Source organism: Phaseolus vulgaris, chromosome 4 (genome assembly GCF_051622355.1).
Source record: "Phaseolus vulgaris cultivar YP4 chromosome 4, ASM5162235v1, whole genome shotgun sequence".
Lineage (NCBI taxonomy): Eukaryota > Viridiplantae > Streptophyta > Magnoliopsida > Fabales > Fabaceae > Phaseolus > Phaseolus vulgaris.
This window is the reverse complement of record NC_143501.1, coordinates 22,288,989-22,314,340: the sequence shown is the minus strand read 5'-3', so window position 1 is coordinate 22,314,340 and position 25,352 is coordinate 22,288,989. Positions and strand designations below refer to the sequence as shown.

The 25,352-nt window shown below is 36.7% G+C and overlaps 1 protein-coding gene and 1 pseudogene across 9 annotated transcripts in view; both read right to left on the bottom strand.

The window, feature by feature from the left end:
- Nucleotides 1-24,425, bottom strand: part of LOC137837345 (Protein kinase superfamily protein) — a 34,035-nt gene extending 9,610 nt beyond the window's left edge. For 2 of the 9 annotated variants that reach the window (XR_016520359.1, XR_016520360.1), the window contains exons 1-8: nt 23,875-24,404; nt 23,294-23,338; nt 22,500-22,538; nt 21,658-21,828; nt 21,376-21,528; nt 21,061-21,096; nt 15,016-15,059; nt 420-510 (exon numbers count right to left, since the gene is read on the bottom strand). Coding sequence is in view for 7 of the 9 variants with exons in the window: in XM_068646323.2 (XP_068502424.1) it covers nt 420-510; nt 15,016-15,059; nt 21,061-21,096; nt 21,376-21,528; nt 21,658-21,828; nt 22,500-22,538; nt 23,294-23,338; nt 23,875-24,225 (930 nt within the window). In the remaining 2 variants the exon portion in view is untranslated. Of the gene's footprint in view, nt 1-419; nt 511-15,015; nt 15,080-21,060; nt 21,097-21,375; nt 21,534-21,657; nt 21,829-22,499; nt 22,539-23,264; nt 23,339-23,874 lie in introns of those variants that run through there. The other 7 variants (XM_068646323.2, XM_090301156.1, XM_090301157.1 and 4 more) reach the window with 7 other exon arrangements.
- On the bottom strand, nt 13,008-14,525 carry LOC150027965 (uncharacterized; annotated as a pseudogene).
- Nucleotides 24,426-25,352: the final 927 nt, after the last annotated feature.

The window sequence follows — 25,352 nt, the reverse complement described above, 5'->3', positions numbered from 1 at the left end:
ATATCAGGTGTTCATCTCCAAATCATCACAAGGGATATTTAGGATATTTCCTAATTGCAAACTTGCTTATCTCATTCACAGATATATATAATAAACTTACTATGAGTTGAAAGAAGAAAATTGAATATATTTCTGAATGTGTTTACAAATGTGATTATAGTCTAAATTTATAGACTATTTACAACCTAATTAAGGAAAGAAACAATAGGTAACTAAAGCAAGAAATAATAGGTAATTAAAACTATAGAAATCAAATCAAATCACCAAAAGATACTAAATCTATCCTAATAAATAGAAAACAGAATTTGCACTAATTATCAAATAATTATCTCCTAATTATGCAATACTATGTATCTTATTTATACAAATACTGAACTATTCTAGCCAAGATACTGAGCAGACAACAAATCATAAAATACCTCAATCCACTCCATAACTAGGACCTTGCGCGTTGTGTATTCCGTATACATTAAAGGAACCACCACATCTTGTATGGAACCATATAAATTCCTGTTCACACAAAACAAATAAGAAAACAATAACCATTAATAATTAATGGATAAATAAAAGACCACAAGGTACATCGAATTTGCATCCCTAGGAGAGACTTCCATTGGGAAAAACTAAGTCTCATGCTGACTAGAAATAGTACCAAGTTAGTGTATATTAAGAAAAACTCAGGTTTCACGACTATAGATAATGCCAACACAATGAATATAAGAGGAGGCAACCTTTATCTTAAGGGCTAGCTTTTTAGGGTTTGGCTAGGCCCAACCCCACAATCTAATAGCTTATGTAGTTTTGCTAAAACCAAACTCTTGCAAATAAGCCATACTTTTACAATGCTTTTGTTCATTTCATCTCCCAAAACCAGAAGTCTTAAGAATAAAATAAAGAGAGAGTTTACTTGAGATAAATAAAAGAGACAATATATTTTAGAAGGCCAATCACACCTATTTATAATGATAGAATTTTGATAAAATGAGTAGAGGGAAGAGCAAAGATTAAAAGCCTGAAATAGATTCCTATATACAAAGATAGGTGCAACATGAAGTAATTTTCCAATAAAACTACTTTCTACCTACAAGCAATTCCTGTTCTAACACTCCCCCTCAAGCTGGAGTATACAAATTATATGTACTAAGCTTGGAACGAATAAATTCAATATGGGGTCCCTTTAAGGACTTTATTAACACATCTACAAGTTGATCATTGGATCCCACAAGCTCAAGTACAAATTTCCTTGGACAACAATATTTCTCGAATAAAATGATCATTAATTTCAATGTATTTAGTTCTCTCATGGAATACTAGATTGGAAGCAATGTGGATAGCAACTTGGTCATCAAAAACATTTTCATTAACTGAATCTCACAAATGTTTAGTTCTTGAAGGAATTGTTTCACCTGTCAGTGAGAGACGCCACTCTATTCAACTTCAGCATTTTATCGAGCCACTACACTTTGTTTCTTAATTTTTCAAAAAATAATATTTCCTCTAAGGAAAACACAATATCTTGTAGTAGTGCATATGTTAATAGAAGATCCTATCCAATCAGCATCACAATACCCAAAGATTTGGATGTTTCCTTTATCTTTATATAGTAGACCTTGTCTTGGAGCCTTTTTGAGGTACCCTAGGATACAAATGACAGCATTCCAATGGCCAATACAAGGAACCTGCATGAACTAACTAACAACACCAACTGCAAAAGACACATTTTTCAAGATGTCTAGAGTATACTTCCTTTGAAAAATTACAACACCTTTTTTTGACCGAGCTACTTCAATACCCAAGAAGTATTTGAGGCTCCCAAGATCCTTGGTTTGAAAATGTTTACACAAGTGTTCCTTTAGCTAAAATTTTCTAGCAACATCATTTCCTATAATGACTATATCATCAACATATACTATTAAACAAACACATTTTCCAAGAGAGATATGACAAAAAAAAATTGAATGATCTACTTCAATACATTTCAGCCCAAAGGTTTGAACAATGTAGCTAACTTCCCAACCGAGCACGTGATGATTGTTTAAGGCCACAGAGAGAGCAACATAACATACAAACCAAACTCCCCTTAAGCAACACACCCAAGTGGTTGTTCCATGTAGACTTCCTTTTCTAGATATCCATGAAGAAAGGCATTTTTCATATCCAGATTATGAAATGACAAATAACAACCATGGCAAAGAAAAGACAAACAATAGTCATTTTGGCCACTGAAAAAAACGTATCACTATAATCAAGGCCTTAAATTTGAGTGTATCCTTTGGCAATTAATTGTTGCCTTGAGACAATCAACTTCATCGTTGGAGCCAACTTTAAAGGCATAAACCCATCGCCATCCAACTATTTTCTTCCTAGGTGGAAAGGGAACTAACTCCCATGTGTCATTCTAGTCAAGAGTCTGCATCTCTGCAGTCATGACTTGTCCCCATCTAGGATTATCAAGTGCTTCATTCCCATTTTTTGGAATAGTTATAAAAGACACTGAGGATAGAAAAGAACAATAAGAAGTAGATAACTTGTGATAATTAAGAAAATTATAAATAAAATGTAAAGATAACAATAGTTCAAAGAACAATCTTTCTAAGAGAAAGCCAAGTACGTCTAAAATATTCATCAATGATAAAAGAGTAAAGAGGGTGAGAGAAAGGATTAGGAAGAAGAGAGAGAGAGAGATTGAGAGAACTTTAGTATTTTAGATTCTGATTTACATGTAGAGCAGCCTGGGTATTAATAGTACCCAGTGCAGTATGGAATACAAGTGACAGTTAGGACTGTTATAAACAGTTATTACTGTTATACCTAATATCCCCCCCTTAAATTGATGGTTTAGGATACACCATTAATTTATGTGAGAAGGCTGAAAAAGGGCCAGCACTTAAGGGTTTCGTGAAAACATCCGCGATATGTAAAGTGGCAGGGACATGTAGAAGGTGCAGTTGCTTTTGTTGAATAGCATCACGAACAAAATGGAGGTCAAGCTCAAAATGCTTGGTCTTGGAGTGCATAATAGGATTGGATGCAAGAAGAACAGCGCCAAGGTTATCCGATCGAATGGTGGGTAGCGTAGGAGGAAGACGAAGTTCAGTGAGCAGATTCTGGATTCATTTGAGTTCAGCAAGCGTAGCAGCAATGCTGCGAAATTCTACTTCAGTGGAGCTGCGAGAAACAACCTTTTGTTTCTTTGAAAGCCAAGCAATAGGGTTCGAGCCGAGAAAGACAACAAGGCCGGAGGTGGATTTCCTGTCATCAGGATCAGAACCCCAATCAGCATCAGCAAAGGCATTGAGAGTGAGTTGAGAAGGGCGCCGAAGATGAAGACCATGAGTGGTAGTGCCAGCTAGGTAACGAAGAATACGTTTAACAGCATTCCAGTGGTGATGTTGAGGGTTGTTCATGAACTGGCATGCTTTGTTGACGCTATAGGCGAGTTCAGGACGAGTGATGAGGATATATTGAAGAGAGCCTACCACTGAGCGATAGAATGAAGGATCATCTACAGCAGTGGTAGCGTCTATTGTTAGACGAGTAGTGGAGAGCATAGGTGTTGGTTGAGGCTTGGAAGAGAGCATGTTGGTTTTACGTAGGAGATCCTGAATGTATTTAGTTTGAGATAGATGTAAGCCGCCATCCAACGTCCAAGTGGCTTCAATCCCGAGAAAGTAATGAAGAGTCCCAAGGTCCTTTAGGGCAAAGTGCTGACTGAGAGAGTGAATAAGACGCTGAATGGCACTGTTAGAGTTCCCTGTGATTAGTATGTCATCAACATAGATTAGGACAAAGAGAGTAATATTGTTGTGGAAGTGAAGGAAAAGAGAGGTGTCACTTTTAGTAGGATGAAAACCAACCAAGAGAAAGCAAAGTGGTACTTAGCTTGTGAAACCAGGATCTAGGTGCTTGCTTCAACCCATAGAGAGCTTTGGTAAGTTTGCAGACAGTGTTGGAGTCACCAATTTCAAAACCAGGAGGTTGACTCATGTAGACAGATTCCTCAAGGTCACCATACAAAAAGGCGTTATTAATATCAATTTGATTGACAGACCAGTTTAGTTGAAGGGCTAGAGTAAGGATAATACGGATGGTGACAGGCTTTATCACAGGACTGAATGTTTCAAAATAGTCAAAACCATATTGCTGATGAAAACCTTTGGCGACGAGGCGAGCTTTATTGCGCTGAAAAGAGCCATCTGCATTGTATTTTATTTTGAAAATCCATTTGCAGCCAATGGGTTGTATTAAGAAAGTGGACTTTAAGCCTAACTCAACCCCATAAAACCGGCTCATAGGGTTGAGGTTTGCACCCACTTATATACAATGAAAGGCTCTAATCTCTAGTCGATGTGGGATCTCCAACACACCCCCCTCACGCCGAGACTGCCAACTCGTGCGTGGGACTATATATTATGGGTGGTCCGATAGCGGCCCGATAACGGGTGGCACGATAGGCCCAACACAAATACTCGCTAGGATAGGCTCGAAATGGCTCTGATACCATATTAAGAAAGTGGACTTTAAGCCTAACTCAACCCCATAAAACCGGCTCATAGGGTTGAGGTTTGCACCCACTTATATACAATGAAAGGCTCTAATCTCTAGTCGATGTGGGATCTCCAACACACCCCCCTCACGCCGAGACTGCCAACTCGTGCGTGGGACTATATATTATGGGTGGTCCGATAGCGGCCCGATAACGGGTGGCACGATAGGCCCAACAGGTTGAACTCCAGGAGGAAGGGTAGTGAGAATCCAAGTGTTGTTTGTGTTTAGAGCAGCAAGTTCTTCTTGCATGGCAGCAAGCCATTGGGGAAGCTGTAAGGCCTCTTTGGTGGATTTTGGGAGAGGCAACACAGGGACAGCAGTGAAAGCACTTGGGCCAAGTAAGGTAGCCTTCGCACGTGTAAGCATAGGGTGAGTGTTGTGAGGAGCAGAATGTTGTGGGGGTGAAACCGTGGAAGACAAATCAGAGTGAGAAGATGTGGATGCAGAGGAAGCAGGTTGGTCATGTGAAGAGGCAGGGGCGATGGGTTGTGAGGCAGGAAGAGCTGGTTGTGACACAGAGAAAGTTGGTTGTTGAAAAACAGTTAAACTAGGTGAAGCATCAGAGAGGCTATTTGTGGGTGGGAGACAAAAGAAAAAGGGTTAGAAGAATCAGCATAGGGAAAAACAGATTCATTAAAGGTAACATGGCGAGTAATATACATACGCCCAGAGGGAGAGAGACACATGTAGCCTTTGTGATTGGATGCATAGCCAAGAAACACACACAAAGATGAACGAAAACTCATTTTATGTTTATTATATGGGCGAAGCAAAGGATAACAAGCACATCCAAAGGTTTTATAAAAAACATAATCAGGGTGTGTGTTAAACAACAAATAGTATGGGCTTTGATTATTTAAAACAGGTGTGGGTAAAACATTGATAATGGATACAGCAGCAGTGAAAGCATAGCCCCAGAAATGCATGGGTAATTTAGAGCAAGCAAGTAAAGTTAAACCAATATCAACAATATGTCTATGCTTGCGTTCCACAGAACCATTCTGTTCATGAGTGTGAGGGCAAGTTAGACGATGAGATATGCCATTGGATAGCAAAAAGGATTTAAAACAGAGAAATTCTTTTGCATTATCAGTCTGAATGCTTAACAAAGGAAAACCAGTCTGTTTTTCAACATATATTTTGAAAGATTTAAAAACAGTGAGAGCTTGTGATTTAGCATGAATTAAATAGAACCAAACATATCTAGTGTAAGCATCCACAAAAGAGATATAATAAGGAGCACCATTAGTGGCAGGGGTAGCCGATGGCCCCCAAATGTCAATGAAAACAAGTTGTAAAGGTTTAGAGTATATAGTTTGAGAGGCTTTAAAAGGAAGCTGATGGGACTTGCCAACAACACAGGATTCACAAAATTCATGTTTAGCAGTAAAGGGTATATTACACATCTTCATTATTTGATGAATCACTCTTGGTTGGGCATGACCAAACCGGGAGTGCCACAAATGATAAGCAGAAGAGCCAGCAGAGAGTGCAGTATTGTAAGCAGAGTATGATGCATTTTGAACTAGATTGGGAAACACATAAAGACCATCTTTAAGCTTGCCTTGGAGCAGGATTTTGTTGGTTCCCTGACGTTTAACAAGGCAAACATCAGCATGAAACTCAAAGAAAACATTATTATCACGGGCGAACCTGGAAACACTTAATAGATTTTTAGAAATAGTAGGAACATGCAGAAGGTGGTGTAAAGAGAAGGTATGATGAGTATTAATATCTGTAAAAGTTGCAGAACCAATAGAAGTAATAGGAAGCTGGAAACCATTACCTACAGCCACCTTTTCCGAACCTGTGTAGGGAGTTGTTGTGGAAAGATTGGTGCCATGAGCAGTGAGATGATGGGAAGCACCGCTATCAGGGTACCAAAGGGGATCATGGAGATTTTTGGGAGTCCCGAGGATCGAAGGTTCATCATCACCAAAAGATGAAGGAAAATGAGCAGTATTAGCAGTAACTTGAGATGGAGTGGAAGAATCAAACCTATGCCAACAGTGAAGGGCAGTATGCCCATATTTTCCACAAATTTGACATTGAACCCGAGAAGAGGAAGCAGTAGAAGATATCTTGGGGAAGTTCTTGGATGACTGAAAGCGGGGTTTAGAGTAGAACCGTTGTTTGGCGTGACCAGAGGGGCGGAAAAAGGAGGAAGAATGTGTAGAACTGGAGTTGTAGGGAGAGAAGGAGGATGGGACAGAAGCAACATTTGCCTGCAGAATGTGATCAACAGATTGTTTGTTTCGTTCAATACGATTTTCTTGAGCAAGAAGCAGTGCTTCAATGTCTGCAACCGTGTAAGGGTCAAGACGGGATGTGATAGAGGTTATAAAGGAGTCGTATTCTTCAGACAGCCCATCAAGAACAACTTCAATGTGATCTTCGGTAGAGATGGGACAACCCACAGCAGCCAATTGATCTACAGTTTTCTTGATATCAAGAAGGTAGGTAGAGATGGAGCGGTCCTTCTTGGGTGTACGCAGCTGCTGCTTGTGCTTCTTGATTTGAGCACGGGTTTGGGACGCATAATGGGTTTGGAGCTTTTCCCAGACTTGGGCTGACGTGTCCATGCCAACCATCTGGGTGAGGACACCTGCGGTCATTGATGCCAGTAACCAGGCCAAGATTGCTTGATCTTGACGATCATACTGGATGTATTTGGAATTCACAATTGGAGAAGCGTCTTCTTCGATAGAAATGAGACGTGGAGGAATGCAAGACCCATCCAGAAAATAAAGAAGATCTAAACTGCGAAGAGTGGCATTAACTTGCTGCCGCCAGACAAGGAAGTTTTCTGAGTCCAGTTTTAGAGGAATTGGCGTATGAAAGATATGAGGGGGAAGGGCTTCGGGCTTGGCAGAAAAAGTTTCAGAATTGGGTTCAGTGGTAGATGATGAGGCCATTTTTGGCTCTGGATACCATAAAAGAGTAAAGAGGGTGAGAGAAAGGATTAGGAAGAAGAGAGAGAGAGATTGAGAGAACTTTAGTATTTTAGATTCTGATTTACATGTAGAGCAGCCTGGGTATTAATAGTACCCAGTGCAGTATGGAATACAAGTGAACAGTTAGGACTGTTATAAACAGTTATTACTGTTATACCTAATAAATGAAGTAACAAAATATCTAAAACCAAAAGATAAGACACGACTCAGTCCCCAAATATCATAAATGAATAATAGAAAAAACAGAATTTCATATTGATTCAAACCTTTTAGAAAAAGAAGATCTAACATGTTTTCCTAGTTGACATGACTCACATTCTAATGACTAGAGACTACCAAGATTTGGGACCATTTTTTTTTTTAATTTGACAGGTGAAGATGTCCCAAACGATCATGTAGAAGTTTAGGAGATGAGATGCAAAACAAGATACATGTGGACTAGTTCCAAGATAGTATAAACCTCTCAATTCATGTCCTTCTCCAATCAGTAGACTCATACGGTCTTGTATAACAAAGTAATTGACATCAAAGGTTATTGAACAGTTTAAAGACTTGGTTAATTGACTTAATGAAATAAGATTGGAAGGACAAACAGGAACAAAAAGAAAAGATTTTAGATTTAAGTAAGGAGAAAAGGGAAACTTGACCAACCCCCTTTGAGGAAACTTTAGAACTGTTAGATATTATTAGATATAATTAGATATTATTTGATATTATGAGATATTATAGATATTGTTAGATATCTCATATTTATGTAATGGGCTTAGCCCATATGTTTCTTTTTCCTATATAAACATAACCCTATGTGTTCAATATACACAAGGGATTTACCCTATTCTTTCTTTTCCTTTAATATGGTATCTAGAGCATAAGGTTAGAGTTTAGGGTTTAGGGTTCAATTTTTATTGGTGAATCCACTATTTACTGGAATTTTCCAGCCACCACCCCCACTGTCTCGCCGGACCTTCACCGGACCTTCGCCGGACCTTCACCGGACCTTCGCCGGACCTTCACCGGACCTTCGCCGGACCTTCACCGGACCTTCGCCGGACCTTCACCGGACCTTCGCGGACCTTCACCGGACCTTCACCGGACCTCCGCCGGACCTTCACCGGAACTTCGCCGGACCTTCGCCGGAGACGCCGCCGGAATCTCGCCGGAATCGCTGTCGGAGCCTTCATCTTTGTTGCTCCCGCCAATTAACCGGTGACTGGATTTGTCCTTATCTTTTATGGCTTCTTCCGCTTCCGCTGCCACTATGGCTTCTTCTTCAGTCATTATGCCGGATTCATCTATTTATACTAATTACGTCAATGTTCATCTTTCCATTGACAAATTGGATGGAACCAATTATGACACTTGGGCATCAGATATTAAATTATGGCTTAAGAGTCAAGGTTATGTTGATCATCTTACTCATCCTACTCTTGCTGAAAATGAGGTTGTTCGTTGGTCGAAAATTGATGCTCAATTATGCATTGTTATCAAATCGACCATTCACTCATCTTTAAAACAAATTTTTCGTACCTATGAAACATGTTCAGAAGTTTGGGAACAAGCAAAATTATTATACACCAATGATACTCAACGTCTTTATAGTGTGTGTCAAAATCTTCTCACAATTGTTGCTCCCAAACGTCTTGATGGTACAATGGCAGAATATCTAGGTAAACTTCATGCTCTTCTTCATGATTTTAATGAGTTATTACCTCCTGCCTCTACTCCTTCTCAAGAACTAGAACAAAGATCCAAGTTCTTCATGTTATTGGGTTTACATGGTCTTCCTGATGATTATTCTCACGTTCGTGATCAAATTTTGGGATCTCCTATTGTGCCCAATTTTACTTCCACTTGTTCTACCCTTTTGCGCGTGCCAGGTAAACACACCGCTGATATAACGTCTCATGTTGATGACTCTTCTGCTTTAGTATCTCAGCATAATGATCGTACTCGCCTTCACAAGCCGGGCAAAGGGCGTCACAAGTGTGACCATTGTGGCAAACTTGGCCACAAAATTGACAGATGTTATGCCTTACATGGTCGTCCTCCTAGATCTGTTGCGGTTGCTCAAATTGCCCCTGTGCAACCTTCTACCATGGACCATACTTCAATTGATACCCCAAGCCAGCCTGCTATTTTCAATGAATTTCTTAAATGGTATGAGGATCGTCAGAACCCTAGTTCCACGGCTTCTGTTGCACATTCAGGTACATCTTTTGTTGGCCTCACTCACTCCACTTCCCATGGCCCTTGGGTTCTAGATTCAGGTGCCACTGATCACATTACTGGTAATAAATCTTTTTTCTCTTCCCTATCTACTACGGGTTATTTACCTTCAGTTACCATGGCCAATGGATATAGGGTACCATCACATGGTGTTGGTACTATTAATCTTTTTTCATCTTTATCTATTGATAATGTTCTTTATGTCCCTGGGTCTCCATTTAACTTATTATCCATTAGTCGTCTCACTCGTTCCCTTGACTGTGTTATTTCTTTTACCAAAGATTCTGTTACTTTACAGGACCGGAGTTCGGGACGGATGATTGGCACCGGATGTGAGTCTCATGGACTTTATCAACTACAGATCTCTGCACATGTTGGCGCAATTATGGATTCTCCATCTCTCATTCATGCTCGGTTGGGTCATCCTAGTCTTGCCAAGATGCAACAGCTTGTTCCAAGTTTGTCTAATGTGTCTACTTTATCGTGTGAGTCGTGTCAGTTAGGGAAACACATTCGTAGTTCTTTTCCTCGTAGTGTCTCACAACGTGCTTCATCTCCTTTTGCCTTAGTTCACTCTGACATTTGGGGACCAAGTCGTATTAAGTCTAATTTAGGATTTCAGTATTTTGTTACTTTTATTGATGATTATTCAAGATGTACTTGGGTATTTTTAATGAAAAACCGTTCTGAGTTGTTTTCTATATTTCAAATATTTTACAATGAAATTAAAAATCAATTTGGAATTTCCATCCGAATTTTGCGCAGTGATAATGGACGTGAGTATCTTTCTCATTCTTTTAAAAATTTTATGGCTTCTCATGGTATTCTTCATCAAACTTCATGTGCTTATACACCTCAACAAAATGGGGTAGCTGAGCGCAAGAATAGACATCTTGTTGAAACAACTCGTACTATTTTAATCCATGGTGATGTTCCTCAGCGTTTTTGGGGTGATGCTGTTCTTAGTGCATGTTATCTCATTAATCGCATGCCATCTTCAGTTTTAGATAACAAAATTCCTCATTCTATTTTATTTCCACATGACCCTCTCCACTCTTTACCTCCCAAAGTTTTTGGGTCCACATGTTTTGTTCATAATTTTAGTCCTGGTCTTGATAAATTATCTCCTAAGTCACACAAATGTGTCTTTTTAGGATTCACTAGATCACAAAAAGGATATAAATGTTTCTCACCGTCTTTAAACCGTTATTTTATTTCAGCAGACGTCACCTTCAGTGAATCTTCCCTTTACTTTAAGTCTTGTCCTTCTCCTTCAATTTCTTCATCTAATCAAGTTAATATTCCTCTTGTTGTGCCTAGTGCACCTAACAATTCACCACCGCCGCCAACTCTTCAGGTGTATAGTCGTCGTCAACCGTCTCATCGTCCATCAGCAGACTCTATTCTGGTGCCAACACCTCATCCCCCTCCGGCTCCTATAGTTGAACCTCCGACTGTTGAACCTGCTCTTCCTATTGCTATCCGTAAAGGTATACGTTCTACTCGTAATCCCTCTCCACATTATACTGCTTTGAGTTACCATAGACTATCTCAACCCTTTTATACCTGCCTTTCGTCTATTTCTTCTGTATCCATTCCAAAATCTGTAGGTGATGCCTTAGCCCATCCTGGTTGGCGTCAGGCCATGCTTGATGAAATGAATGCGCTTCAGAATAATGGAACTTGGGAACTTGTTCCTTTACCATCTAGGAAATCTGTTGTTGGTTGCAGGTGGATTTTTGCTATCAAAGTTGGTCCTGATGGTACTATTGATCGTCTCAAAGCTCGTCTTGTGGCTAAGGGTTATACCCAAATTTTTGGTTTAGACTATGGTGATACTTTTTCTCCAGTAGCAAAGATGGCCTCTGTTCGCTTATTCATAGCTATGGCTGCTCTTCAACAATGGCCTCTTTATCAACTGGATGTTAAAAATGCTTTTCTTAATGGGGATTTGCAGGAAGAAATTTATATGGAGCAACCTCCCGGTTTTGTTGCTCAGGGGGAGTCTTCTGGATTGGTATGTCGTCTTCGCAAATCCTTATATGGCCTCAAGCAGTCTCCTAGGGCTTGGTTTGGAAAATTTAGCAATGTTGTTCAACAATTTGGTATGACTCGCAGTGAAGGCGATCATTCAGTTTTTTATCGTCACTCGAGTGCTGGGTGTATCTATCTTGTAGTATATGTTGATGACATTGTTCTTACAGGCAGTGATCACCATGGCATCTCACAAGTAAAACAACACCTTTGTCAACACTTTCAGACCAAAGATCTTGGCAAACTCAGATATTTCTTGGGGATTGAGGTAGCACAATCCAATACTGGTATTGTTATCTCTCAAAGAAATACGCATTAGATATTTTGGAGGAAATTGGGTTGATGAATTCGAAATCTGTTGATACTCCCATGGATCCCAACGTCAAGCTTCTACCCAATCAGGGGGAGCCTCTTTCAGATCCTGAGAAGTACAGGAGATTAGTTGGAAGATTGAACTATCTCACTGTTACTCGTCCTGATATTTCCTTTGCAGTCAGTGTGGTGAGTCAATTTCTTAATTCTCCATGTGAAGATCATTGGAATACAGTCATTCGTATAGTGAAGTACATTAAAGGCTCTCCTGGAAAAGGTTTGTTATATGGTCATAATAACCATACTAAAGTCGTTTGTTATTCAGATGCTGATTGGGCAGGATCTCCATCTGATAGAAGGTCAACTTCTGGTTATTGTGTCTCCATTGGTGATAACTTGATCTCTTGGAAGAGCAAGAAACAAAGTGTTGTGGCAAGATCTAGTGCAGAAGCAGAATATAGAGCTATGGCCTCGGCTACTTGTGAGCTTATTTGGCTTAAACAGTTACTTAAAGAATTGCAATTTGGAGAGGTTAGTCAAATGACACTGATATGTGATAATCAGGCTGCTCTTCATATTAGCTCAAATCCAGTTTTTCATGAAAGGACAAAACATATTGAGATTGATTGTCATTTCATTCGAGAAAAGATTATATCAGGAGATATCAAGACTGAGTTTGTTAATTCAAATAATCAATTAGCAGATATTTTTACTAAACCCTTACGAGGACCTAGGATTGATTACATTTGTAACAAGCTGGGTACATATGATCTATATGCACCAGCTTGAGGGGGAGTGTTAGATATTATTAGATATAATTAGATATTATTTGATATTATGAGATATTATAGATATTGTTAGATATCTCATATTTATGTAATGGGCTTAGCCCATATGTTTCTTTTTCCTATATAAACATAACCCTATGTGTTCAATATACACAAGGGATTTACCCTATTCTTTCTTTTCCTTTAATAAGAACCATTGGCTAAAGTTATGAATGAGGATATTTTGGTAAAGAAAGTTATGAGAACAAAGAGGTATTACCGAAACATCTAAGTCAACTATCTGTTGGCTTTGACTCTTCATGAATTGTGAGATGCAAGCTGGGATATGTAGATGATTGTGCCAAGTTATTAGATTTCAACCTCATATATCCTTGGTATTCTTTAGAGAATTTAGGCTCAGCAACTACAACTTTAGATATACTCATCTGGTCAGGAAAGTCATGCAAAGTGAAGTAGTTAACGTGACCCATTCTCTTAAAGTACGTGCATTGAGGATGTCTCCAACCTCCACGTCCTCCTCTAGCATTGTGTCCTCTTTTTCTACATGTGGAAACCATGACAGAAGATTCCATAGGTTCTTGAACATTCCTACTTTTAAGTGTTGGAACCCGAAGGAACCGCATGGTCAAGCTTTCCATGGAGGGACTATCAAAAGTTGATCTCTAACATGTTCAAAGTCTGGATTTACAGAATAGAGGACTATCACCATGTAGAATTTGTTCAGTTTTTTCTTGATTAGGTCTAATGACTCAACTTCCAAGAACATCTTTAATTCTTCAAAAGCAGATTGAGCTTCACTCATGAAAGACATCACGTCATGATCTATTTGTTTAAGAGAGGCAAGCCTATTGACAGAGTCATAGAGGCGTTGAATATGATTTGCAAAAATATTTTAAGCCTTTTCCAAAAAAGAGTTGCAAGTTTTAAATGATCTAAGAGTACCCAATAATTTGGGTTCCACAAATTGTCATAATAAGGCACAAAGTTGAAAATCAGTTTGATTTCACTTTTGAACTTGATCAAATGGCATGTTAGTCTCATCTTGTTCAAGGTGATCGTGGAAACCTTGGCCAAGGAACCATAGTTCAACTGAGGCAGACCAAGAGAGACAATTTTTTCAATTTAGTTTTTCAGAGGTAATGGTCGGGGTAGGGGTTCCAGAGGAGACACTAGGTCCAGAACACACAGTTGCGGAGTTTGAGGAGACCAACCGAGAGAAAGAAATAACCAATAATAACTACAAATTGAAAACCCTAGGTTTAACTTTCAACCATGCCGGAAAAGAAGAATCAATGGTCAGAACGACAACGAGGAAGTCCAACGAGTGCAGGGAAGGAGGCGCAACGTTGCTCCAGTGAGAGGAAGACGATGCATGACCAACATGCATAGAGCAGTGGCAAATGGAAAGTGTGTGCGTGGCGGCACATGCAACATAATCTATTTCCGGGACCAACAAGGTTGGTCGTCACCCAAAGAGACACTCTAGATTTGATAGTCACCTAAGAAATTTGTGACAGCAATCGACGGACGAGGGATGACGATAGAAACTATGTCGGAGAACATAGAGACCAGTAGACCAGGATCAACCCGCTCTGGTACCAAATTGAGATAAATAAAAGAGAGAATATATTTTAAAAGGGCTTAATCACACCTTTCTTACCATCTCATATTTATAATGATAGAATTCTAATACAACGAGTAGAGGGATGAGCAAAGATCAAAAGCCTGAACTAGATTCCTAGATACAGAGATAGGTACAACATCAAGCAATTTTCCAATACAACTACTTTCTACCTACATTTCATACATATTCTAACATGTTTCAACTTTTGACACCAAATTTGTGTTGAATATGCTTTACGTTTATAATTATAATGAGAACCAAACCTTAAACACATGTTTTCATACCATACATCAACATAGAATTCATGAAATAGGATTAGAGTGAAGAGAAGATTATCAGGCCATTTATTAAGAGATAGAATAGAAGAGAGCCAACTTTTGTAGTTGTTAGTCTAACGCATTGTTGAGTTAGCAAAGTAATTGTAACATAATAGAATTACACTCAAAAGTAAAGTCAGCTATTATCTCAAATAATACAAATTTAGGCAATAAGTAATCTTGTTTCAAAAATCTCATTAACATGCACTTACCTGAACCTAATACCATTGCTTGCTTCGTTATTGTAGTCCATCTCCTGCATTCAAGGTGATTTACCTGTATTCAATTTGAATTTCTAAGAGTTTTAATTTTGAAACATTATGTATGAAAATTATAGGTTGATATCATCTTTCCTTACAACACATTGATCAATATTAGAAATATCTAAAAATATTATCTTATAATATTTTAAAGTAATTAGATGAACTCTTAGGATTTATTTTTTCAGTCATAAGCTAGCAATAAACATAAAAAAAACATGGGCAAATTTCCAAATGTGGATTCATGGTGATGTCCATAACTAAGATGTTTTGTGGTTATGCCTAACATGAGTTTTATAAAACAAAATCCAACTTTGGATTCATCATAGAAGACTTCAATGCCTGTCATTCAACCTTGTCAAATTCTTGTTCCTTGTCTATTGAGTCTTTCAAATGTGATATTTGTCAATTACCAAAGCATCATTGTGCATCCTATCCCATCTATGGTAAAAAGAGTAATTTTTCATTTGTCTTTATTCACTTTGATGTATAGAAACTTATTTTAGAATTTATTTCTGGACCAAATTGGTTTGTTATTTTATTAGCGATTGTGCCTATGTCACGTGGACATACATTATGAAAAGTAAATTTGAGATCTTTCAAATCTTTGTTAATATTTTCATCTTGTTCAAAATCAATTTGGAAAAAGCATCAAAAGGATTAGGTCTAATGATAGTACTAAATATGTGAATCATGAATTCTACAATTTTTTTTCTTATAATGATATTATTCATGAATTCTACAATTTTTTTCTTATAATGATATTATTCATGAATTAATTTGTGTAAGCCCTCGACAGCAGAACAAGGTTGCAAAAAGGAAGAATCATTATCGTCTAGAAGTAGCCAGAGCCTTCTTTTCCCAAATGTCTATTTGCAAAACCTATTGGGGAGAAGTTATGTTATCTGTCACATACCGCATCAACAAGTTACTCACTTGTGTCTTAAATGACATTAGTCCTATTGAGTCTCGACAATCTTTGCTCCCTCTTCTCCCCTAGTTTCAAAATCTATCTTGTTGAGTATTTGGATGTGTTGTTTTTGTTCACTCTCATAATCCTAATTGCAACAAACTATATCCTAGAGTTCCTAAATGTATACTTAATGGTTATCCTTCTAATAGAAAGTGGTACAAATGTTATCATCCTCATAGTCATTGTGTCTTTATCACCATGGATGTTACCTTTCATGAAACAAAATCTTTTTTTGTCAATCACCCACTTCAAGGGGAGAAAGCACATGCAATAGAAGAGTTTTCCTTCATGTCATTACCATATTTGTCTTTGCAGGTTGTTCAAGATCTAAATGATGAAGTCACCCCAATGGGATTGAACCAACCCATGGTGAGGAAACAACCCACTTTGACTCTGGAGCCAGAAGAGTTGTTTGACTCGAAAGTGAGGATAACTGAAGATAATAGTGAGGACGTTAGTGTTATTGAGAATTTAATTGTTGCATTGAGAAAGTGAAAAACATCGTATTTCTCAACATGTCTGCATTACAATCTCTCTAATAAACATAAAAACTGTATTGTTGTCATTGAAGGATGGGGTGCAGATGGATATTTACAAAGAAATATAAGACACTAGACAAAATATAAAGCCAAATTGCTTACAAAGGGATCCACTCAAATTATGGAATTGACTGTAGAGAAACATTTGCTCCAGTAGCAAAGATGAATATAGTTCGAGTTGTTCTTGATATGGTAACTCATTTTGGTCAAGACTTACACCAATTGGATATGAAGAATGTCTTTCTTCATGGCAATTTAGAAAAAGAAATGTACATGGAGATTCTTTTAAGGTTTGAAATACATAGTGGAAGGAATATGGTATGCTTCTTAAAGAAGGCCTTAAATGGTCTTGAACAGTCTCCAAGAGCATAGTTTGAATACAAAAGCAATTATTTCCTTAGGATACAAGCAAAGCCAAGGTGATCTTACTTTATTTATAAAATACTCTATTACAGGTTAACTCATTATTTTATTGATCTATGTGAATAATATGATTATTGCAAGAGATGATCAAACAAAGAAATTGACTTTGAAGAAAAAAAAGCAACCCAGTTTGAAATGAAAGATCTAAGTATTTCCTTACAATAGAAATTGATTACTTGGGATGAAGAACCTCATGAATTCCTATTTGAACAAAATCATAAAATTGGAGGTGAAGGGAGTCTCTAGTAGAAAAGATTCATTATCAGATATTGGTAGGAAATTTCATTTATCTATCACACACACAATACCATACATTTCTTATGTAGTTAGTGTGGTAAGACAATTTATGCATGATCCAAGAAAAAGACATATCCAAGTAGTTGACAAAATTCTTAAGTACTTGAAGTCAAGTCCATTCAGGAGAGAAGACATTGTGACCATAAAGATCTATAGTGAAGCAAACTATAAAGTTTTGTTACTGACAAAAAATCTAACTCCTCTAGATACTATATGTTTCTTGGGGAAAGCCTGATAACCTGGAGAAGCAAAAAGCATGAGTATTTCATTCTAGGGTAGAAGTCGAATTTCAAGCCCTTGATCAAGGTGTGTAAAGAACTTTAAATGTAAATCATACTAAATGACCTTAAAATAAAGGTTAACATCTTTATGCAATTATACTATGATAACAAGTCAACCATGAGTGTTGTCCATAATCCAATACAACATGATAATATCAAACATATTAAAATTGACCAGAAAAAAATGACAAAGGTCTTGTGGTTACAACTCATGTCCGTATAGAACTATAGATAGCAAATGAACATTTTTACAAAGGAACTTCCCCAAGGTAGATTCCAAGATTTTATAGGCAAGTTGAGAATGATTGATATTCATTTACCAACTTAAGGGAGACTATTGTATATAGAAAATGATTTAGGATAACAATATCTTCATAATGATTTGTATAATATATCTTTAGAATCTTCCTATTCACTTCAGCATATTTTCATTTTGTTATTTTAAAGAGTTTAATAGTTACAACTAGTGTTGATAATGTAATTGGTATGATTATATCAATATATAATTATTCATTTCCTTACATAGTTAAGTGAATACTAGATATTAGTTATAGGCATATCATTTTTGTATCAATAAGTTTGTAAAATGAATAGTGAAAACAATTTTATATTGTTGCATAATCAGGAGAATTATGTTGTAATTAAGTGCAGATTCCATCTGTTAGTGATTTGGTTTTATTTGATTTGTACAGCTTTAAACAACCATTATAATTGTCTTTCATTACCTATTATTTATTTCCGTAATTAGGTTGTAAAACAGTCTATAAATAGAGACTGTAATCACATTTGTAATACACATTAGAAATACATTCCATCTATTTCTTTCTATTCCTTTCAACTTGGTATCAGAGTCATTTCGAGCCTATCCTAGCAAGTGTTTGTGTTGGGCCTATCGTGCCACCCGCTATCGGGCCGCTATCGGACCAACCATAATATATAGTCCCACGCACGAGTTGACAGTCTCGGCGTGAGGGGGGTGTGTTGGAGATCTCACATCGACTAGAGATTAGAGCCCTTTCATTGTATATAAGTGGGTGCAAACCTCAACCTCATGAGCCGGTTTTATGGGGTTAAGTTAGGCTTAAAGTCCAGTTTTTCCTTTGTTGCAGGATTTCGTTCTTAGGGGGAATGACAAAGACCCTATGCCAATATCATTACCAGAGAAGAATAATGATGACAGATACTTTGGGAAACAATACCAACGAAGGCAACAAGAACCCGTCCTGATCGAACAACAACTTCAATTGTCCTGGAGGTAAGAACTCATACTTATGAGACTTTTAAGGACACCTTAAATGAAACTAACCTAGATGATTTACCTATTGCCTTGAGAAAAGAAAAAAGATCTTGTGCCAAATATCCTATATCTCAATTTGTGTCTACAGAAAAACTTTCTATGCAGCTCCAGAGTTTTCTTTTAGCTATTAATTCTATTAGAATCCCTACATCAGTACAAGAAGCCTTAAAGGATGAGAACTGGGTTCGAGCCATGAATGAAGAAATGAAGGCATTAGAAAAGAATGAGACTTGGGAGATTGTAGAGAGACCAAAGGATAAGAAGGCAGTGGGTTGTCAGGTGGATATACACAATGAAGTATCACTAATGGCACGTTGGATCGATATAAAGCAAGGTTGGTTGCAAAAGGGTACACTCAAACCTATGGGATCGATTATGAGGAAACTTTTGCTCCAGTAGCGAAAATGAATACAGTCAGAATTATTCTCTCCTTGGCAGCGCACTTTGATTGGGAGATGCATCAGTTTGATGTTAAGAATGTCTTCTTGCATGGAAGCTTGGAGGAAGAAGTATACATGGAGATTCCACCTGGCTATGGTAATGTTAATGAAGAAAATAAGGTGTGCAGACTTAAAAAGGCCCTGTATGGTCTTAAACAATCACCTCGTGCTTGGTTTGGAAGGTTTACTCAAGCTATGGTATCTTTGGGGTACCGACAAAGCCAAGGTGACCATACTCTGTTTATAAAACATTCTCAGAATGGTAAACTCACTCTACTTTTGGTGTATGTAGATGATATGATTATTACAGGTGATGATGAGATTGAAAAACAAAATTTGAAGGAGAGACTAGCTGCTCAATTTGAGATGAAGGATCTAGGGAAGCTGAAGTACTTTCTTGGGATAAAGGTTGCTTACTCGAGACAGGACATCTTTATTTCTCAAAGGAAATACATCCTTGATCTTCTCAAAGAGACTGGTAAGTTGGGGTTGTAAGACCACTGAATAGAGCAAAATCATAGGATTGGGAATGATGAGGAAAACCCAAAAGTGGAGAAGACACAATATCAAAGACTTGTGGGAAAACTCATTTATCTATCACACACTAGGCCAGACATAGCCTATGCAGTTAGTGTGGTTAGCCAATTTATGCATAACCCAAGGGAAAGACACTTACAGGCAGTAGATAGAATTCTTCAGTACTTAAAAGCCTCTCTAGGAAAAGGATTGTTATTCAAAAAGGGGGAAAACTTATCCATGAAAGTATATACTGATGCTGACTATGCAGGATCAATTGTTGATAGGAGATCCACCACAAGCTACTGCATGTTCTTGGGTGGAAATCTGGTGACATGGAAGAGCAAGAAGCAAAATGTAGTTGCAAGATCAAGTGCAGAGGCAGAATTTAGAGCCATGGCTCAAGGGGTGTGTGAACTATTATGGATGAAGATCATACTTGATGACCTTAAAATAAAATATGAAGCTCTTATGGGCTTGGCGTGTGATAATAAGTCCGCTATCAGTATTGCACACAATCCGGTTCAACATGATCGAACGAAGCACGTATAGATAGACCGACACTTTATTAAGGAGAAGTTGGATAATGGTCTTATAGCCACTGAGTACATCCCGTCAAGACTACAATTGCCAAATATGTTTACTAAAGGACTTCCCACAAAACAATTCGAAGATCTTACTTGCACGCTGGGAATGATAAATATACATTCACCAACTTGAGGGGGAGTGTTGCATAATCAGGAGGATTATGCTGTAATTAAGTGCAGATTCCATTTTATATTTATTAGGACAGATCTGTTAGTGATTTAATTTTATTTGATTTGTACAGCTTTAAACAACCATTATAATTGTCTTTCATTACCTATTATTTCTTTCCTTAATTATGTTATAAAACAGTCTATAAATAGAGACTGTAATCACATTTGTAATACACATCAGAAATACATTCCATCTATTTCTTTCTATTCCTTTCAACTTATATTATTGTGTAATATAGTGATAGAGACCTAAGAAGAACATGATAGAGGCCCGGTAAGACTAAAGAAGAAAGGACTTCCTAGATTAAGGAAGCCTGATTAGCAACAAAACATACTTCTTTGATCCAGAAAGTCCTTTCCTCTTTAGACTTTCTCGTCCTCATTCATGTTCTTCTTAGTTCTCTATCAAATGTAATCACACATACTCTATGTACAACATCATTATGGTGAAAATACAAGAAAACAATGCATACCCGGAAAAGACTTGATGCCCACTCATCAACAACGGCCTGCATATATAGGAATCCATGCTTAATAAACCAATGCAATATAGAACTTCAAAATATAACATGCACATGTAGATAGATACAAGATTGAAGGATACAATATAGGCAACATGTACTATGCCTCACTCCCCCTAAAACTGAGTTCATAGAAAAATAAATAATTACATATCAACTAGTCTTGAAGTTATGAGGCATAGGTAACAATCATAATCATTTTCGTGTTAATATAATTAAAATTCTTATGTTCCATAAATTAAACTTAGTCATATATTACAACTTCACCTGAAGATCTGTATTAAATTTGCCAGCTCTTCGAATCAATCCTGCCATAAAGCGCAGGATTAATATGTCAAGGGAAATTGCTGCTTGAACTCCTGGTCTTTGCACTTTAACAGCAACAACCTGTCCTGTTTTGGAAAGCCTAGCTTGATAAACCTATGCTTCAGAGACAGAAATTCCAAGTTTAAGGGGATAAGATCTAAAATTAAGAAATACATACATGTTCTCTCAGAATCTCTGCAAACGTTACAAAATTTTTTTGCAAAAATGCCCAAATAAATGAACCTGCCCAAGGGATGCCGCAGCTACAGGCTCAGGTGAAATCTCTGAGAAAAGTTCTACCAAAGATAAACCAAGTTCTTGTTCTATCATACTAAAAGCAACTTCAGAGGAAAATGGACTTATTCGATCTTGTAGCAATGAGAGTTCATCTAGATATGATGGTGGTATCAAATCCTACAAGAAAAATTTCTTTCAAATTGCATATCTTAATTACAGTCACTGTAAATTAAAGTGTGTGATCCTAACAGAAAATTAGCACAAAGTTACATTTCAATATAACAGATCCCAGTATTTCCTCCATCTGTACACACTACAAACTGCATTTTGAATACTAAATCTTAATTGGTAAACAAATTCAGAATACAATATTCAAATAATTGACAGAACATCACACCTGTTCAAATCACAAACCTGTAAATCAACCACATCTAACACGATCAGATCATCATATGTAATATTTCCAGGAATTTGTGTTTAGGACATTTGATTCAAGATGGAGAAGGTTTGAAGTGCATAAATTTATATATACTGCATTCTAAATGTTTAATTAACTTTCACTTAATGATGTTACATTTCATCAGTGATAAAAATTAATTGGAATCTTGACTTCTGGTTATGCTGTAGATAATTTTAATAGTTTTAAACAGCATAATGACGATGGAAATGTAAAGCTTTATCTCCAACAAGTAAATCACAGTTTTCATTGAATTCCTTCACCAATAGTCTTCTTTACGTGGCAATTGACATATAATAACAGGAAAGAGTTAGAAGAAGTATCACAGAGATGAGGAAAAACAAAAGAACATGGGCACCAGTTTTAATGTGACAGATAAAACAAAACTTACAGCACGAGATGATATAGCCTGGGCAATTTTGATATATGCCTGCAAGAAAGTAGTATAAAATAGCAATTAAGAAATAAGATATTTTGGCTTATGATCATGCTAATTTAACAAAAAACGCTACTTAACTAAATTATTATTCATCTTATGCATTAATATGGTTCTAGGATAAAAAAAGGTTCATGTTTATCAGATTTAACTAAACACGGTTCAAATGACATTATTAGAAAGACCTCCAAGTTTAAAGGAACAATATCTAGGAATTGGAACATTTTATTCATTCTGTCCCACTATTGAACAAGTTACAAGAAAATAAAATAAGATTCAGATGAAAAATATAAGATAAAAGTAGGGACAGAGAGGGGAAAAAATGATGTGGGAAATTATGGTAAGGAACAATTTGGTAACCAAAAAAACAGAGGATAAAAGTTTTAAGAGCTATTTTTCTGTTTAAAATTTAAAATTCTGAACTGCCCCTTTTCCATTTTAAGTGGAGAAATCAAACTTACCCTAAATGTTCAAAGTCAAATCAATTTGTTGTTCATACAGGGACTGAAACCCAACAAATTCATTACAACAAAAAATCCATGAGAAAAAAAAAATTAAAACAGATAGCAACAAATTTACAAACTGTTGTCACAAAATTTATCAATCTGGAAGAATGAATAGGTCAATAACATCAATGCCCTTGCCATTACGCCATTACTCAATCCAGAAATGCCAAAGTTCAAAGACAAAAATGCACAAGTTAATGAAAAAAGTTCAAACCTACTAAAACAATAACCAGCTTTACATACCGGCCCAAGCTCTACCAATATTTTCCTTAGATCTGCAGCTCTAACCTGCAAAACAAAAGAACAAATAAATATATATATATATATAGATTCTTTGCAATACAAATTACAAGTAAAAGATATCAAGAATCTTCACTTAGGCCATATTTGAATAAACTTCTTTGTAAACACTTACAAGAAAAGAAAATAAAAAGATACAATGAAATAAATTTTGACCATAAACTAAAATCAACTTATGCTCTCAACATTTATAAAAGCTCTACTATAACTTATTACGAGAGAAGTTCAATTCATTTTAAATTGTTCCTACTCTATAAGTGCATATGAAAAGTTTATCTAGACATAGTCTTATTATTCCATAGGTTTCAAAAAATACTCTCCCCCCTAACAACGATCATTCCCTTCAAAAGTTTCAAAAATTCTCAATTCCAGCTATACAAACCATGTCCTACAAATTCCGACTTGCTAACTAATAACAACACAACATTTCCAACAAAATGTTCAAAATTCACTACTCCAATAACACAAAATCACCTCCTCCGAACGTGAATTCACAAGCAAAATAAAAAGAGCGTTATGAAAACCTGAAACATTGACTCGGAGCGGTCCAAGAGAGTGTCGAGGTAGCGAAGACCAAACCACTTCCCGAACGCGAACCCGGTCTGGACTAACCGGCGAGCCACGAGCAAAGGCTTCCGCCAATAAATGGCCGCGATTTTCGGAATCCTGTACTCCGCCAGCGAATCCGCCTCTGTGGCGCTCAGCTCGAACAGGTACCCCGACTTCGCGGTGAAATCATCGCCGCCGGAGGCCGAGGCAGCGCACTGGACGGCGCGACGGGGAGCGAAGTGCCTCCGACGAGGACGAAATCGGAGCGAACGGTTCGAAACGAGAGAGGGAAAGGGAGAGAGAGAAAGCACGGGATGGAGTAGCATGTTTTCTCTCGTTTGGATTCTTTTTTGTATTCACAGTTCAGAGTTGGAGAGGTTTGGCTGTTCTGGTTGGAGTGAAGAGTGGAGGAAAATTTTGCATGCAAATTTGGTTTGATGATTGATAGTGCCAATGTGTTATGGTGTTGTGATATGCGGTTTTGGGATTTTGGTGACCTCAAAGTTTTTTTTAATTTTTTATTGGTGGCAAGTTAACGTCTCCTTGTGGTCCTTATGTTATCGTCGCGTTAATCGTTGTTTATCCATACACACCGAAATATCATAAAATATTCTAACTATTTCATCATTTTTGCGGAAGAAAAGAAAAACATAGTGTGACATCCAAAGTGTTTGATCAACTATCTAAGCTGTTTTTTATTTTATTTTCTTGTCACGTTTTTCTATTGAGACTCAAATCAAAATCTTACTTAAGAAAGATGGGAAGAATTCAAAAATAACTGAAGATTAAAACTACGAAAATGATTGTTTCACAACTGGAGCCATTTGAAAACCTAATAACTTTATTTTAATAATATAACAGTATAGTAAATTATATCATACTTAAATTAAAAAAATTAAAAATACAATTAAAATTTTGATATTATTGATTGTTAAGAAATTAAGTTTTTTAAATATTAAAGTCTTTTTATTTAATTTAGACGAGATAGATGTTTGATAAATAGAAAAAAAATAACTTTTCAAAAAAATTAAAATTAAAAAATAAGTCTCATGTTTGCTATATTTAAGAAAAAGTAACATTTTCAAGAACTAATATTTCAAAACTATGATTGTGGAAAAAATCATTTATATAGGCATATGAAAAACTAATTTTTCTAAAAATAAAATGAAAATTTGAATAATAAGTAATGTATTATTACAATAATATATTTTATCAATTTAAAAAAGTTATTTATTTATTTATAATTTTGTGATACTTATAATTTTTAAGCATAAAAAAAATCACATATCTAATGTTTCTTTAAAATAATTCAGAAATTTAAAACTTTCAATAAAAGTTATAAACTTGTGAAACATATATTAATCATATAAAACTTAATAGTATATTTTATTGATCATTTATATCCTTATTTATTTTTTTAGAATGTTAACTGAACATTTTTAGAAGCTTTTCC